Here is an 18,415-nt window from a genome sequence, read left to right as displayed (position 1 = left end):
GATGAAGCTCTGGAAAAGGCTAGTAAGTGGGCCTTGAAATGGGAGTCCTTTGTCATAACATAGAGCTCTATTTTTTATGTGAGTGTACAGTGAGGTTTGACCAAGTAAAGAGGAATTTCTGTCTGATGCATAGTTTTTTTCTTGCCTTGGTTGATATTTTGGTTGTGCAGTTATTTTGACTGTTCACAAATGATTAGATGTGCAGTAGGGATGTGTGGGTAACATCCAGAGTGCAAAGTGCAATTTTATTTATGATGGGGATTTGTGGTAAAGTGCATTCTATGTTTTTTCCATGGCTTTGTACGAGATGTGCACATGAACAGATTCTGTAGTGACCCAGCTCTGTTTCAAGGAATGGCTATGGTGCAAAAGTTCCAAAGTTTAGTGACACCTAAAACCTACGATGTTTGATAATAGATTTTCTTAAGCCCAAAACAACACGTTAAATATGTTGCCAGGTTCTTTATCACCTTACAAACTAGGGTAATTCAACATTTTCTGCGCATTCAGCCCTCCATTCATGATATTATCACTGAATCATCAACTGCATGTAATGTGACAGTGAGGAACCGACAGAGAATCGTCAACATCTCTTCAGCTCTACAGAGCTATTTAGGCTCTTTTGGCTCTTTATTGTGTGGTTTAGTTCACTGTTAATTAGGGAATCCCCCACTTTTTGGACAAATTTTGAATGGTGATTTCTTGTTAGTGGACACAAAGTCATCTCATGGCTACATCACCATCCAATTGCAGTGCAAAAGGCTGCCACTGGTCACCTGGGTGTGCTGACTGTACATTACCGTTTGATGGCTGTAAGACGCCGCCTATCCATAAAGTGGACTTTCTGTCCATTATAAACCGCTGCCTTTTGGACAGAACCCTTGTCCTGTCCATTTGGATGACTTTTTGTCCACTTCATCCACTTCACCCGAAATGCAACAAAATAGGCACAGAGGCCCAAAATTCGACACTTATGACTGCCAAGAGGTTCAAACGGGTCCACAGTTGTTGTTTGTCCAATTGGGCTGATGCTCGGGGGTCAGGAAGGGGGTCCTGAGCATAACCAGCAGTCAAAATAGGTGACCTGTTCGAAGATATAAGTTCAAATTTGGCTCTGATGGCCTAGGGAACTGTCCTGCCAATAGATTGGCATATCCCTGGGTTGGGCAAATGTTGTGGCCATTTCCTCCAAAGCGACTTGGGCTAGCCAGCTGAAATTTTAATTCTATCACCCTCTCACTCGAAGGATTTAACAGTGTGACGAAGCTGATTGGAGACATGTCAATTTTGGCCATATTTGGATTCTTGGCCCTCAGAGGCTCGTGGGCTAAAAATTCCGGTTTCTGCAATTCTCATCAAACATGGCACACTAGAAGCTCTGCCCACAATGTTTTATTACATTATTATTATTATTATTATTATTATTATTATTATTATTATTATTATTATTATTATTATTATTAATAATAATAATAATATCTAAAAAATTGAATCACATTTTTGAGGGGCTAGAGGTGCTTGAAAACTCAAGAAAACTGGTGAAAATTTACATATTTTATGGGTCTTGCACATGACTGTAGAAAAATGGCTCATTAGCACCACCCTACAAAATTTCAACAGAGTAGCCTTCGGCCTTCGGAGTACATTTCACCTACATGTACAAAATTCAGTAGCTACATGTAACATCCCAAGACTTACAAAAAATCCTCTCGGCACGTTACCCTCGGTCCAACAGGAAGTTAGCCATTTTTGAATTTTCAATTTTGGCACAGCTTCTGCCATTTACAGGCATTGTGCTTTAACAAACTCATCCAGGAGACTTCAAATTTGATCTGAGCCGCAGTTACAGACTTTGTCCACTTCACATACCTTACTGCAGGGCCTGGGTCCAGCCAAGCAGAGAGGCAGTGACTTTGGTTTACAATAGCAATACCTTTGCAGGTAAATGCTGTGCTGGCAATATCTTATCAAGTGTCTAACAGTGAAAAAAGTAGACAGAAAGTATTGGCACCTGCTATCTGATGGCAATACCTTGCCGTGGCTGCGGGTTGTGGGGTTGGCATCCAATGGCACTACGCGAGCCATTGAGTTATGCCATCGGGCACCCCCTCCAATGGCAATACCTGGAGAATGAGCCACCTGGTGGACAGTGGATGTCTTGCGCCGAAAGCACTAAAACTGAAAAATCGTAGCTCCAGGGGGGAAGGGGCCAGAGCTCCTGTTTCTCGACAACATCGATCCTTGGAAAGTCTAGTTCCTGGATTTTTAGGACCCCGGGAAGGCCCAAAAGGGAAATGTTAAGCTTATCCAATTACATTTTTGGGCCCCATATTAAGGTATTTGAATTAGACACACGATCTGGCAACTAAATCTTATCCAACAGTTAGCAGTGGAAATAAGCCAACATTAAATTATATTTTTTTTTACAGTACATGGTGTTTGGTACTTTAAAGAAAACACACATTATTATATCACTTCATGGCCTGTAACATTACTGGCTCACCTGCGGCACAGAACTATGAAGACAGTGATGGCAACTATGAAGACTACCCCTGCAGCAGCTGAACCAATGATGAGGGGGAGCTTCTCCTGGATACTGGAGTTATATTCCTCTACAGGCCATAAGACAGAAAACCAAGACATGCTAATTTTCACATTTTTTCGAATACGGACTCAATCCATGGCTGCAGTACCTTTAGAGTTACAAAGTGGAAGTTTCCAGAAGTGTTTTTCCCCATTCTGTATTTCCATTTCAGTTTTTTCTTTTAGTTTTCCGGAAAGAATTTTCTTGCTGAAAAGCACTTTGGGAGTTTTAGTTAACTTCTCTTCTAAATTTTATGTGCACAAGCTTGAACTGTCAATTATTTTTATCAAAGAACCAGATATTTTGTAACGCAGTTGTTAATCATTTGGACTGATTTAACCGTTTCATGCTGATCCAAGCTGTATAAGAGCTCCAACTGTGAATCACATAACCTTGTCTTAATTGAACTACTTCTGGAACCATAGGTGCCCCAAATAGCTCCTTCCACTTTGGAACCCTATAAGGAAGCCCCTGGGGCAAACATATGTGTACATTTAGTTGGCCAGTAAATCTGATTGTCAATCCTACCTTCGGTCATAGTTTGGAAGTACATTTTGCCACTAAAACGTCCAAATCCAGCGACAGTCCGAGCCCGAACCTGAAAGACGTAGATAGTTCCAGGCTTCAAGCTTCGTATGACTGCAGTGTTAGTCTGACTCCTTGTTAGAGAGGAATTCCACTCTGCCTGGTTCTGAAAAACATGCATTACAAATTATAAATCAAAAAAATAATCAGACAAATGGTATCTGAGGTGATTCCTGAGAGCATCAAAACTATAAATGAGGCACTAGACCAGTAAGATTATCACTGTCAAATGTGGGGGAAAACTGAGGAAGCCTGACGTTTATCATCAGCACTGATGTACCTTCTCATAGTACTGCAGTTCATAGTCCAGGATAACTCCATTGGGCTGATCAGGCTGGGACCAGGAGAGTGTGATGCTGTTAGGGGTTCTGCTGACCTGGTGGATGATGGACACTGCTGATGGTGCTGAGAACAAAATATGGGTGCGCAAAGTTAGAGGCGGTAGAGAAAAAATACTGACAGGCAGCAAGGCTACTGAAACTAAAATTACTTCTGAAATTATAACTTAAAATGAAACTTTTGGACCTAATCATGATTACTCATCAAATCATTGAGCAGTCATTAAAGTGAAGTTATCCCATGTAAAACTTGAGCCTCACCAGCCTGGTTAGTGGTGATGTTGACAGACGTGTACTGTGGTGAATAAGGACTCTGGTCAGACACTCCATTGACAGCCTGTATTTCAAAGGTGTACTGGGTGTGAGCCAGGAGGTCGCTGATGTGGACGCGGGCGTTGGTCAGTCCCAGTTGACGTGGGACAAACTGAACATTGTCTCCACAGCGGGTGCAACCACCCCGCCCACTGCCACAGCTCTTACATATGATGTTGTAGACAACATCTTCTCGGCCACCAACTTCCTGTGGTGGGCTCCACTCCAACCTCAGAGAGGTCTCATTCACAATGGAGATGACGTTTTGTGGAGCTGATGGAACAGCTGGAAGAGAAAGGGAAAAAACAAAATTACACTAGCAATGTACACTACACTTGTAATTGTAAGGCAGGCTTGCAACAATTACTCATTATTCTTCATTTGCCTCTACTTTCCCTCACTACAACTGCCTGCCTCTGCTGGGTTTATTTTCAATCTGTGCTATTTACCTAATCCCCTAAATATGGTACAAAACATGCACAAATATAAGACAATCTAAGGTACTTGGCAACTTGTTGCTGTGGTGTTTTGGAGAAGAACTTACATGTTAAGCAAACCAATACTGTGATAACTTTTTCAACTCAGATTTTCTTCTGATGAAGTTTAAGTTTCTGCAGTTGGTGCTCTTATAACATTTGTTTGTTCAGTGGAGAAGACGAGAGAGGCTATCCATGTCAATATTTCTCATGATTTTTGTATTTGTTAAATCCAGATTTGTTTTATTTTGTTTATTAATTTTTTAAAGTTTTTTTATTTAGGTCACAATTTTTTGGTGATTTTTTGTTTTTTTGACCCTCAGATTCAAGAGGAACAATGTGGCGCCTGGTCATGGTGCACTGGACCAGTTCTGTACCCTTGCAAAGATACTGTTGCTGTCATGAAGTCAAGTGCATTCTCAGTGGGTGCTGAGCTCTGCAAGTGTTTTGTCTCACACCTCTTCAGTTTGTGGTTTTCATGGTGTGCAGGGTGTTTGGTATGGTGGCCTTAAGACTACATCTCTATTTGCAGATTATGTGGGTCTGCCGGTTACATCGGGCTGTGATGTCCAGTGTACACAGGGGAAGTCTGCAGCCCAGTGTGAAGGGGCCAGATGAAAGTCGCCACCGCCAAGTAAACGAACATGGTTCCCTGCCAATCAACAGTGGATTGCCCCTTCAGGTTAAAAGTATGTCATTGTCCCAAGAGAGGGATTTCAATTATCTTGTGGTCTTGTTCACGAGTGAAGGTAAGATAGAATGCAAGATTGACAGGTAGATTGGTGCAGCATAAGCACCAGGACCTGCCTGTCCTCATCAATGGTCATATCCTTTTGGTATCGACCGAAAGAATGAGATCACAGATACAGCTGAAATGAGTTTGCTTTGCAGGGTGGGCCGAGATAGTGTTAGTGTTAGTGTTAGGACCTTGGACATCTAAATTGAATGGGGTCCGAGGAGGTAGGTTTTGATATCTGATTGTGAAACCTCTTATAAGAGTTTCTCTGAGCACATCCAACTAGATGGAATCCCCAGGGTAGACCCACAACACACTGGAAGGATTATATATCCCGTGCTGCCACGGTGACCTGGATCTGGATAGTCATTAGAAAATAGTTGGATGCATGGATTTTTACTTGACCTATCTGGTCTTCCCCCTTTTCAGTCTCAGGCACTACAGAACTCCCTCACTATTCATATGTGACACAGGATTAATCATGGCAGTGATGTGCATGACAGCATAAAACAGCAGCATAAAACTCAATTTCTGTGCTTTTTTCTCAAGAATAAGCTAACTACGTTGACATAAATCTAAGTACCCTAATGTTTTTGTAATGTTTGTGCACCGGATAGGTGTTTATGTCAAATGATATGAGTTGCTGTTTGCAGCTGGTACACTGCTATCCATGTATGTGCTTTCATGACAGTTGGTGTATACATACTAGTACAGGGCATCTGTGGAGGGTCGGAGTCAGTGCGGTAGTAGCTGTTACGACAGACACAATTAGTTGCCCCCTCGCTTGTGGTTCGACTGTTAATGGGGCACTGCAGACATTTATGGTCTCCCTGTGCAGCCTTAAAGAATCCTGATACACAAGCTTTAAGGGAGATATACAGTAGTGGAAGAGGGACAGTGTACAAAGAGAAAACAGAAAAAAGAGGCAGTAAAAAGAGTAAGCTTGGGAACAAAACATGTTATATTGTACAAGAGAAAGAGAAAAAAGGGGTCTTATCAAATCAATCCACAGTGCCATTATACTGTAACTTCATGTCATGTTTTCTATTGGCTGCTTCAGTGTGAGAACCATCAGTATTACTATTAGTCAGATTCCAAGATACTGTGTCTGGATGTCTGCATCTCATAAAGGTCAGTTCATTGAAGTGACATGTACTGGGACTCCTTCAGATGCTGTCAGTTCTGATGTCCATGGGGTCAGAAAATGTCAGAATGTGGAGCAGAGTAGACTGTCATGGATTACACAGGAGAAAGCAAGAAAGCTTTACTATTTAATCAGTGTTTTCCATAGTTTTTTCCTGAGTGAATATATGAAGACACCATGGAGTTGAATTTACTCCATCACAGTATTAAAACACAGAACATCATATGCCTCAAAGGTAAGAATTTATTGCAATGGAGTGTATTATGTTACACTGTACTGGTGTAAGTACTGTAAATAACTGATAACTGAACTCAGTGTATATTGATATGAAGGTATTTGATTAACAAATCCTGATGCTCAGGCCTAATTAAAGCTTGTCAAAGCTTGCCACTTCATTTTTAACCATAAAGAGAGAGTTTACTTTTAAAAAAAATTTAAACTACAATTTACATTGTGTGTATTTTAGGTATATTCACACAATACTTTGATCTGTAAACAGGAAGTGAACTGTATTCAACTTTTACTGAATATATTCAGATAGAATCCTTAAATGTAAAAGTTAAGTAAACGTGTGTATGAAGCTGTATACAAATGGCTAATACAACTTACTGGTTACTATATGAATGTCTCCTAGTCCTACTATTTCTATATAGCATGACATTAGAAGCTATCAGGGATGGTCACTTCGTTCTTGTCTGACTCCCCTGGGTAAGACAAGCCATCACTGAACTCAAAACAACTTTGCAAAAGATGAAGTAAGTCAACCTTGAAAAGGAGAGGTTATTTGATGGCATTGGTAACTGACAGGAATCTCAGCTCCGATTACAGTAGCTGTGACACATCTAAACTTTCAGTTGATCAAACAACAGCGAGGAGCATATAAATGATGACCAGTCTGGTTGGAGCTGACAGAAAGGCTATGGTAGTTCAGACAACCATTTTTTACAACTTTGGTGAGCAGAAAAGCATCTCAGAATGCACAACACAACCAAACTTCAGGCAGATGGGCTACAACAGCGGAAGACCATGTCAGGTTCCACTCCTGTCAGCCAAGAACAGAAATCTGAGGCTGCAGTGGGCACAGGCTCACCAAACCTGGACAGCTGAAGACTGGAAAAATGTACCCTGGTCTGATGGATCTGGATTTCTGTTGAGGCTCGCAGATGGTAGGATCAGAATTTGGAGTCAACAGCATGAATCCATGGACTCAACCTGCCTTGTGTCAACAGTCCAGGCTGGTGGTGGTGGCGTAATGAGGTGGGAAATGTTTTCTTGGCACACTTTGTGGTCCTTAATATCAATCAATCATTGTGTGAATGCCACAGCCTATCTGAATACTGTTGTTGACCATGTGCGTCCTTTAATGGCCATCTTCTGTGTACTTCCAGCATGATAATGCTCCATGTCACAAAGCAAAAATCGTCTCAAACTGGTTTCACGGACAGGACAATGAGTTCAGTGAACTTCAGTGGCCCCACCAGTCACCAGATCTGGATCCAGTAGAACACCTTTGGGATGTGGTATAATAGGAAACTGGCAGCATGAATGTGCAGCTGACAAATCTGCAGAAATTATGTGATGCAATCATGTCAACATGGTCCAGAGTCTCAAGGGAATGTTTCCAGTATTTTGTGGACTCCAAGCCGCAAAGAAAATTGGGCTGTGTTGAGAGCAAAAGGAGACGCTACCGAGCATTAGTATGGCGTTCCTAATAACGCGCCCAGTGAATGTATATCACATCAAACTCTATCTCATGGGTGAAGAGTTGTTTTACATCATCCTCAGAGGTCAGCATCAGTTCTCAAACATAACAGTTTGTCTGACCATTAAATACCATTAAATTCTGTTTTGTTTTATTTATTTATTTTAACAGTTATAAAATTCTGAACTTTTATTCTGAAAAGTAGTCACCAGACCAGAAAAATTGTTCTTGGACAAATTCAGCCTGTATCTTTCCAGGTCAGTGAACTTGGTCAGAAAGGTGATCCTGGCAACCATGTCAGGCACCAATAAGTAGGAATTAAATTCTATTATGCATCCTATTAAATACAACACAATAGGATGATAGAAGCAGTGCAGACTGAAGGTTCCAGCAGTGAATGCACCCTTTAGACCATTTCTGTGGAGAAGTGATTTGACAGTGTGCTTGGCTTAAACTTGAACATGTTCATCAACAGAGCCTGAGAAGTAACTTAATATTTATGGTAGTGCTATAAGTTGTAGTGCATATTACCATACAATAAATGATACATTATGCCTAGATGCCAAACTAATGTCTTTTAAATTAGGAATCCCACTATCCATCAACTTTATATTTTTAGTCCTGGTATTTTATCTTCATTTGAGTTGAAGTACAACTGCTGCAGAATGGAAGCGCATTGCATTCACCAAAGAAAGAGAAACTGGAGGCCTTATTTCATAATTATGTCTTCCATATCTTGTATAAAGATGTCATAATTATGAGAAAACTATACTGTAATTATGAGATCCTGATCTTGTGATTATGAGAAAAGGAAATCAATCACTGCTATTTAATAAGCTAGAAGCATGAGGCCTTACCTGATTTAATATGCTTTTATTTCCTCCTTGGTTTAAGACAGTGGGGGATATTAATGTAATTAAATATTGTGAATGTTATCATTATTAGTGTGGTATCCTATGCCTTAAGTGAATAACCAATCAGATGTCCTGATGACGTAATGTTATGTAAGTGAGGCTGATATGTTGATGGACGTGATGTAAAGCAACAGTATCCTGCATTTTTTCATCGAAGAGTTTATTTATAGGACACTAAAAGAGACAATACCACAAGCAGAACAATTAGTATGTCAGTATTGTGCAGGGATTAAAAATCCTTGATACTGTTCAGGAAGAATTGCCTGTTGTATATTCTCTACGTTTTTTGATTAGAGTGTTTAAGCTTTTCAATCCCAATGATCCACTGCTGGGCCAGTCAGTACAAACCTATGCTTGGCTGCCAAGTATTGTCCAAACTCACAGAACTTTTATTGTATTTTCCAGTGGAGATCCCAAAGATCTACTGATTTTTAAAGTTACCAAATGTGTCAGGCTGAATTCTGGGGAAATGTGCATAAAATGATTACATAAATTTACACCTGACGGAAGGGTGCAGCTAAAGTCTTGGATTTGGGTCATGTATCTAGCCCTGATCCTGTTAATTTGCCCAGTCTGCGTCTCTGTCCACCTCATCCACGTTCTCACTTCCTCATGCACCTGCATGTATATGGACCTTTTCAGACCTGCTGTTCTCCAATTGTCCACCAGATGTCCTCAGACTACCCCACCTGTCCCAGTCACTCGACGTCACTCCAATTTCCACCTACCCTACAGCAACCCATGTTTTCCTGCTTTTCCCAACCACTTGACTCCCTACATCCACCTGCTCACCTGTTTCCTATTCTCTAATCAGCTCACAGTATATATACTAGCCCTTGTTCTCCAGTCTTTTACCAGATCATCAAGTTCATATGGACTTGTGGTTTGCCAACCTGCCAGTTAGCTGTTCTTAAATCTCATGACTAATTTCTTTTACATGTCTTTTGTTCCTGTTGCCTGACCCTGCCAACCTGCCTGCATGCTTCTCTGGCTAGTGTGGATTACCAGATACAGTCGGTGAGTACAGGCATGATGGTAACAAATCTGATAACATCACGTAGATGATAGGACTTCAGCAAGCTGGAAAGGCTCTATTTACAATGGAACTGAAATAACATGAAGAGTGGGGGGTAAACAAAAGGTATATCTATCCAATTTACAGTTTCATTACAACAAGACTTTGTATTTGTTTGTAAAACAAATTTTAGAAGTCCATGAATAGTTTTTCAATCAACTTGACAATGTATAAACTTAAGCACTTTGCACCATGGTGCATCCAGTACAAAGACAGAAACATGGTATATTTAGCTTCACATGTGAACACGTGAAAATAAAACATCTCAGTAATCCACAGCTTTTGCATTAACATTTTCACCTTGTTCTTAACTGCAGCATTTAAGTGGGTAGCATCGGACAAACCTAATAAATTCCTTTTCCCCCTTAGGCATACTGCTGTGCTACCTTACTGTAGGTAGTTATGAATAAAATATTGACAAACAAGTTTTGTTTTAGAGAATGCAAGTGCAAACACACATTTTGACAGGCTATAGTAGTTTCTTTTTGTAAGTTTTTTTTTTTTTTTTTTTTTTTTTTTTTTAAATCATTTTCCAGCCATCTCATGTTGCTCATGAAGCGGTGGTTACCTGGCGATTAGCCATTTAGGGCCTGGGGATGAGACTCTGAACTGAATCGATACCACTCCCCTATCCCTCAGTAACTATTGACAAGGTTCTCTTTAGCAAGGCACCAAATCTCCAATTGCTCTGTGGTCATAAACAGTGGGTTGTTAATTAAACTGGCCAGCTTGAGCAGTCTGAGTGTGTGTTGTAAATGAAGCCAGATAAGGTTTTTTTTTTTTTTTTTTTAAATCATGCTCAGCAAAAGTGTATTGTATCTGATAGCAAAATTTCAAGACTCACCATGAGTTTCCTGTCAGTTATCAATGATTGTGTCTCAAAGATAATTAAATCAGCACTAAAACACAAAGCCTTGTTATAATGTCAGTACAGTACACATATCTGGACAAAGTGTCCATAAGTCAGGCCCTGAGGTACAACAACTTGGTCAGTTAGTCTGCTGCTGGTCTGGGTGGAAATATCTCAATAGCTACTGGATGGATTGCCATGAAGTCTTATACAGCTCTGTGGGTTTTGACAATACTTGGCAGCCAACCATAATTTTTTTAATGACATTTTATTCTAAATGAAATTTTCCGCTTCTGACACAAGAAGGTAAGCAGCATCCTCAAGAAGGTACAAATCAAAACTAAACATGAAGTCATATAAGAGAGCACTACTGGCAGACTCCTACCTCTGCAAACTGTACCATTGTCCACCGTCTCATACCCGGCTTTGCACATGCAGCGCCCGATGGGAACCATCCACTCCCCATCCCCATTACAGTACAGCTTAATGGGTACATCCACTTCTTCCCCATTGGGAACGCACACCCCTCTGGCTGCCACTAGTGAGGTGCTCTCTGCTCCAGATAGAGTCTCAGGAAAGACAGCGCCATTCTGGATTACTCTGGGACATTTCCTGTAAAACACCCGAACAGCGATGATTGACATGCAGGCACCATAATCCTGGAAAGAGAGGTAGAAGCCATTGCGTGAAACAGGTCCAAAACTCCGCACTTCACTGTTGATCTTCATTATGCGACCACCAAGATCAACCTGAGAGAAGCTTTCATCAGCTGCTATAGTGTCCACTTTAACCCAGGGGTTCTCCATCCAGGGTGGGGACGACTTAGTAGCTGTGTCAGAGTCAGACTCATAGTAGTACAGGTTGAAGGTCTCCTTGCAGGAGCCAGGGACATTGGGTATAGAACTGCAGTCACGCACTGAGAACTTCATCTGGACATGGATGCGCTGAGCACCACGGCGGCGGATGTATTTGGTGCGTACCCAGTTGTTCTGGCTGCTATCAAAGACATTGCACACCTGGTATGTTCGGATGGTGTTCATGTTTTCATCATAGCCGCTAACTTCTTCCCACTAAAAGAGACAAGAAACAAAACTACTGATGACGAAACTACAGTGACATACAACAAATACAAGTCCGAAAACAACAGATGTTGACTAAAGTTTTTCTTAAAAGTAACTAATCCTGCAACCTTAACAACAAAATAGGTAGTTTTATCATTGCCTTTAAAAATGACCAATGTGATCATTATGTGCTGTAGTTAAAGTGCAACTTAACAGCAGCTGAAAATCTTTTTGTTGACCTCCCAGTGGTTTAATTTCACTTGCATCAAAGAACACCTCTGAACACACCCAGAGGTATTGGAGTAGTAAACGGGCTGCACTTATATACCTTTTATATACCTCACTTAAAGTGCTCTAAGTGTGTCTCATTCATTCATACAGAAGATGGTGCAGCATCAGGTTCAGTGTCTTGCTCGAGGACTCTGAAGTACTCTGAGAGGGCACTCTAATTACTAGACGACTGCTCTGCCCCCTGAGCCATATCACCCCACACAAGTGCAACACACTTGTAACTTTCACCTAGGCGGGCAGTAAAACATTGGAAAGTGAGAAATTGGTGTAAAATGATGTAAATTTTCTAAAGGATGTGTATATTGAGAAAGACATCCACATGAGTTGAAAGTGTTGCTAGCTTACAGCTAATATATCTACTGCACAAACAAGAATGAATACCTGTATAATGCAAAGCTAAACTTTGCTTCACATTTTGTCTGAACACTCCTTAAGAGGTTTTCCAGCATTATGACAGTCACTTTAATTTCTCAGTCATTATTTGTATTATCCACCATAAGTCACTTGTCAATAAGTCATAGACGTAGGTCATTTTTAAGTGTTTTAGAATAAATAAATATCCAATGCTGGCATTTTTCTGGTGAGGATAGTCTCCTTGGACACCAAGGGTATCTGATATGCTTTGAGTCAAGTTACTTACGGTAAATTGCTTTATCTTATAAGTATCTTTTTTAATATTGTGTTTCTACTACTGTAATTGTCATATATGCAGTACATGTAAATCATGCACACATATTTTTCAAAAAGGTACATGGGTATTTCCAGATATAAGCCAAAAATTCATTTTTACTCAAAGACAGAGGAGCTGAATCATACTGAGGTGAGAGACAGACTACATTTTATATGCACAAAATATTACGGATTTTGCCTTTATTCCAAAAAAGACAATATTCCTACTAAACTCTGAACATGGCTAATGAAAATGAATATTCCAATTTACCTGCTGCTGTACATGTAAAACGCCCCCATGACGTACGCACTTCTAAAAAAGTTCGGCGTTGATATTTGCGCTAATTTTAAAAACCTGTTAATGTCTTTCATAATGTTTAAAAATAGGTGTTTCTCCTTCCATCCAGAAATGCGGGCTTTCCTTTTGGGCATGCATCTCTATCCCAGCCTTGCAAACTGTTATCTAGTTGGTTTGTGTACAATGCACAGAGCTGATCGTAAACATGCAAGAAGCCATAAAAACCCCACTTGAGATGCATATTCTGAATGTGCTGTATACATTTCCAAAGAATGCTCCTAACACTAAAATTAAAAAAAAAATTATATCAACATATCCAATCGCTTAAGTGGATTGCTAAATTTCTCATGTCCAAATATAGGCCAAGACCTACCATTCAGAAATATAAGAACCTTTTACTGAATAATAGTTTTTTTTTTTTTGGAACGTAGGCAACTAATTGAAGAGGAAAAATGGGACTGAGGCAACATTGATGGCCTCTGCCCAGGGAGTACAGATTAAATGCTTCCGATGCGTGAACACTCAATGGCTAAACTAAGAGTTGTTTAAATCCAGTTGTTCCACCCCTCCCTTAGGGTTGCATAAGGCCTTTTTCAAGTTTGGGTAGTTGCTTAGTTAGAAAGTCTCCGGTAAACGTGACAGTGCCAGTTTTCCACTGTTAGATCACAGTGATAACTCGGAAATTCTGGGTTTTTGTTGCGCACAGCAATAAAACCAGTGTGCGCACCATCAGTCGCAGCTTCCACTAACTTATGAATAGAGGCGTTGTTGTTATGCATGTACTATTGGAACTCGTATATGTCCTAATCTCTCGTTCTCTCCTTTTAATGGCAAAAGTGAGGAAATCTGAACAAACGCCATCAACTGTGCTGTGTCTGTCATGTCCACAAATTTGTCAAACTGCAGTGAGATGCATTCTCACAGTGTGAATTCCATCGAGCCACATCCTCTAATGACTATCCTTCTTGCCACAGTTGCCAGGGCAAGTGGCATACTCAATCTTTCATTTTTAATATAATCTCTGCTTTTACAGTCTTTAAAGTGCCAGCAGTGACAGTTTATCAAGCAGACTGTTGCCTCCTTTTGTAAATGTTTTTTTTTTTTTTTTTGGGACAAATGATTAATCATTTAAGTTGTTTTTTTTTTTTTTAATTTATATTAAAAAAAAAAAAAAAAAAATTCCAAACTTCACTGGCATCAGTATTAACAATCAATGTCATATCAGTCACAGGGGACATCTTACTGCACAGCCACTACTTTTACTACAGACACTTTAAGCATGTGAAGCTGATAATGCTTCTGTACTCTTCCACTGTACTTTTTATACTGAATGAAGGACTTTACGTGGTTATGTCATATTGATTTTATTTTTTTAGGTTCGTTTCATCTTTCTGTAAACAGACAATAAGGTTTCCCTAAACTGGAGCTCAGAGCATCAACGCAAGTTGGTCCATTGACAGTGAGATACCTACGAACTCACTGTCCTTTTGTGTGAGGCATTTCAACCAATAGAGATTGATGTGTATGGGTTTCCAGCTATCAATCAAAACACATTTTCTAGTGAAGTCACAACAGCTGCTGTCACACTGTAACCGAACATCTGTATATTGGCTACATGTTACACACTGTTCCTGGTGTCTTGGGTTGTACCACTCACCCCCTGTGATGGGTAGATTGCCCAGCCCAGTTCTGCTGTTGCTGTTGTTGAATCCATTAGTACCTCTGCAAAAGACAAAAATGAAAAGATCAGAGTTAGAAACAATTTTCATATATCATTCAAATACCATTTTACCTACTGCACTGGCAAATCCTTTTTGTAATTTAATTATTTGTAATTTTACTGGGATATAATTTGCTTCATATTTACTTTAAAGAGATTTTGCTTTTAAGCAAGCCACACATCATTTTCGGAAATTAGTTAATTTTTTCAGTACAGTTGAATACGGTTTGACAAAGGATTAAAGCAGTGGATTCCAATCTATTTTTGTTCTACCTAATTATTGAATCTTATATTTATTTATTACTGTCTGAGATAAATTCAGTATGTAAGATTGTACTTAAAGGTAGAGCAACAAGTGTTCCTAACGGGCCGCATTAAAAGTAATACTACAACATGCCTTTTCTGAAGTTATCTACATTTTGACTGGCAATACTTGTATTTAAAGTAGTTCACATCCACTGTGAATTTGATACCACAGTACAACCGGGGCTTCTAACAACATACTGTATTATGACACTTTACCTAAAATAAAGACCGCCCCCATTAACGTTATAAAAATGATTTTACTTTTATCAAACATTAAGCCTCTGGGAGAGAGCAGAAGCTCTACTTCACACAGCAAAGGCTATATATTTGAAGCATTAAGTAATTATTATATTATTATTATTATTATATTATATTAATTATCATCTTGCTCAATTTATGCCATACTATCACTGTTTTGGTAAACTAAGTCGTTCCTGGTAGATCACTTAGGAATATGAACAATCTAATACTGCTGTTTACCTGTCTCATAGTATTTTAATGAACTGTGCAGTGTTTTGCTGTCTGATAAACCTCAAAATTCTCACTGGTTCCTAGAAAAAACATGCCCCCTGCTAACAAAGCCCCTTGCATTTGCATTTTATTCTTTGTGCCTGCTAAATACCACAATTCCCTGACTGCCCCTCTGCCTGCCTGGAGACATCTGCTCTCTCTGTCACTGTATCCATAATTCCAGAAGTGAGGTCCATAATCTGTGCCACCCCCCTCACTATAGAGGACAAACCATATCAGGTGAAACCATGCAGCTAGTACAGTGTATCTAAAACATGTTCAGTTATTAACATCATCCTGGAAGTCTGCTGCCGAACAAAGTTTCTTCCTTCAGTGGATTTAAGGGAAGAAATGATCAAAGGAAATTAGTGGCTACAAATCACAACTCGTGCTTTTAATAGTTTTTAGGCAACAATGGAGCGCTATGGCAAAGAAAAATAAGCTAAATCTGTTTGTTTTTTTTTAAAAACTCTCATAGTCACAAAATTTAATCTATTAATTTGTGTACATGGACACATGAATTTTCTTTTCCCCATGACACTCAGCACAACTTTTAAACTATTGTATTTCAATTGGCAACACATGGTTCGAATGAATGAAGTTCATTAGTTGCTGTGGAGTTGCAAGTGAAATTGGGGTGGATGGTGGGCATAAAAGTGCACAGCTGTCACACCAGAGACCAGGGTTCACATCCAGAGTCCCATCTGGGGTTAGGTTTAGGCACCAAAGTAACTTTGGTTAAGGTTCAGGAAAGATAGTGGTTTTGGTTAAATTTAAACAAACACGTTGTGTCTGAGGTCACAGAACTTTTTTTTTTTTTTTTTTTTTTTTTTTAAAACCAGACCAGGATCTTCCACTAACCTTAACCAAATGCTTTCCTACTGTATTTAGTATCTGTGCTCCCTTCCCTCTGTGCCCGTTCATCTTTGTTTCCTGTGACAAGTGTTCCAGCCATTCCCAGGGTCTAGCTCTTGTATATTACTTTTTTTCAGGTTTTTTTTTTTTTTTTTTTTTTTAACCCTGCCTCTGCCTAGCCCTTTTTGGATTTGTTTGCCTGTCTGACTGCTCTTCTGTATACTGAACATTTTTGCTAAGTAAATACTGATTTTTGGAAACCCGATTCTGCCTCTGAGTCCTGCATTTGAGTCCCTGCGTTGTGTGTATGACATTATAAGCAGAGGCTGATATCCTCAATTTTACTCCCTAGTAAACTGAAAACACTGGATCCTAGACTTCCCATAATGCAACTTAAAAATAGTATTTTTGTTAGATTCTCTCTGCCTGGGAGAGAACTTTTAGTATTTTTCTCTGAAACATCCTTTATGACAACAGAACCCAACAACATTCTGACAACAACCACTTCATTGATTGGCCAGGTTTGCAGTGGTGAGAAAGTAGGGGGGGGGGTCTCAAGCTGTAAATTTTTACGTGCATAATCGAGTGCAACACCACAAATGCAGTTTAGGAGAGACTGAAAGTATTCCAAAGTTAACCCCATATGTGTAATTCAGTTTGAGACTACAGACACACATGACGACACAATTGTTGGAGGCAGTGGGATGCAACCAGGAGGAAGCTATGAAAGCAGGTGAGTTAACCCAGATGATGGAATGATGACATTATAGAACAGTAGGGCTCCTAATAATAGATTAAGTGATGTATTGTGTAAAGTTTGTGAAGTGCACCTTTATCTAATATCTTACACTAATCCTAAATTTATCCTTAAGATGTTTACAATTAGGCGTGTGAAAACAAGGGTTTTCTTGAGTTTTCACAATGGGGCAGTGGTGGCCTAAAATTTTAGAAGTGGGCTGATAACCTAAAGGTTTCTGGTCTGATCCCCGGCAATCTGGGTGCGGGAAGTGAGAAAGCAGTGCTTGGCCCTCCTTCATTACCCCCGCCCTACCCTACCACTACCCTAACTCCAGCTTCTCCTGTGGGGCTGACCAGCAGCCAGCAGATCGGACTGTTTGTACTGGGTAGCTTTCAGGTGTAAATGAGTGTGGTCAGCTCTCTCTGCAAAACCGAGTTGGGCTCTGAGTGAAAACTTTAATTTTTTTTCTACCTTTTTATTTAAAAAAAAAAAAATAAACAAAATAGTTACGTATATTACTATTTTGGACAGTGGCACAGTTTTCATAATTTTTGCCCCTGTACACCACCACGAAGGATCTGAAACGAAGCCATCAAGCTGTGATTGAAGTGTAGACTGCTTTAATTCAAGGGGTTTAAAAAAAAAACTAACCATTTAGGGATTACAGCCTTTTTTTTTTTTTTTTTTTCTCCAAGTGTTGAATTTGCATTTGGTAATTGCTCAAGGGAATTCTGAATATGCAGTCACAAGTTCTGGAACAAGATTCTTTGAGAGTAAACCAAGATTAACTTGTACCAGAATGATGGGAAGAGAAGACTATGGAGAAAAGGAACGGCTCATGATCCAAGCATACCACATTATCTGTCAAACATGGTGGAAACTGTGTTATGGAATGGGCATGAAAGGCTACCAATGGAACTGGGTCACTGGCGTTTATTGCTGATGTGACTGTTGATAGAAGTAGCAGAATGAATTCTGAAGTGGATAGGGCTATACTATCTGCTCAGATTCAGCCAAATGCTGCAAAACTGGGCAGTGCTTCACGGTACATATAAATAATGATCCAAAACATACTGCGAAAGCAACCCAAGAGCTCCTTAAGGTAAAGAAATGGAATATTCTTCAATGGCCCAGTCAGTCATCTGAACTTAACCCATCTGAGCATGCTTTTCACTTCCCGAAGACAAAACTGAGGGCAGAAAGACCCAATTACAAGCAGCAACTAAAGGCCTGGCAAAGCATCTCAAGGG

At 39.8% G+C, this 18,415-nt stretch overlaps 1 protein-coding gene across 2 annotated transcripts in view; it reads right to left on the bottom strand.

The window, feature by feature from the left end:
- Positions 1-18,415, bottom strand: part of LOC120803938 (ephrin type-B receptor 2-like) — a 53,329-nt gene that overhangs the window by 11,684 nt on the left and 23,230 nt on the right. Inside the window, exons 2-8 of one of the 2 annotated variants that reach the window (XM_040152984.1) lie at positions 14,693-14,757; positions 11,102-11,786; positions 5,738-5,893; positions 3,769-4,104; positions 3,450-3,574; positions 3,113-3,275; positions 2,504-2,612 (exon numbers count right to left, since the gene is read on the bottom strand). In XM_040152984.1, coding sequence (XP_040008918.1) covers positions 2,504-2,612; positions 3,113-3,275; positions 3,450-3,574; positions 3,769-4,104; positions 5,738-5,893; positions 11,102-11,786; positions 14,693-14,757 — 1,639 coding nt within the window. Of the gene's footprint in view, positions 1-2,503; positions 2,613-3,112; positions 3,276-3,449; positions 3,575-3,768; positions 4,105-5,737; positions 5,894-11,101; positions 11,787-14,692; positions 14,762-18,415 lie in introns of those variants that run through there. The other variant, XM_040152983.1, reaches the window with a different exon arrangement.

Source organism: Xiphias gladius, chromosome 18, assembly GCF_016859285.1.
Source record: "Xiphias gladius isolate SHS-SW01 ecotype Sanya breed wild chromosome 18, ASM1685928v1, whole genome shotgun sequence".
Taxonomy (NCBI): domain Eukaryota; kingdom Metazoa; phylum Chordata; class Actinopteri; order Istiophoriformes; family Xiphiidae; genus Xiphias; species Xiphias gladius.
This window is presented reverse-complemented; position numbering and strand designations above follow the sequence as displayed.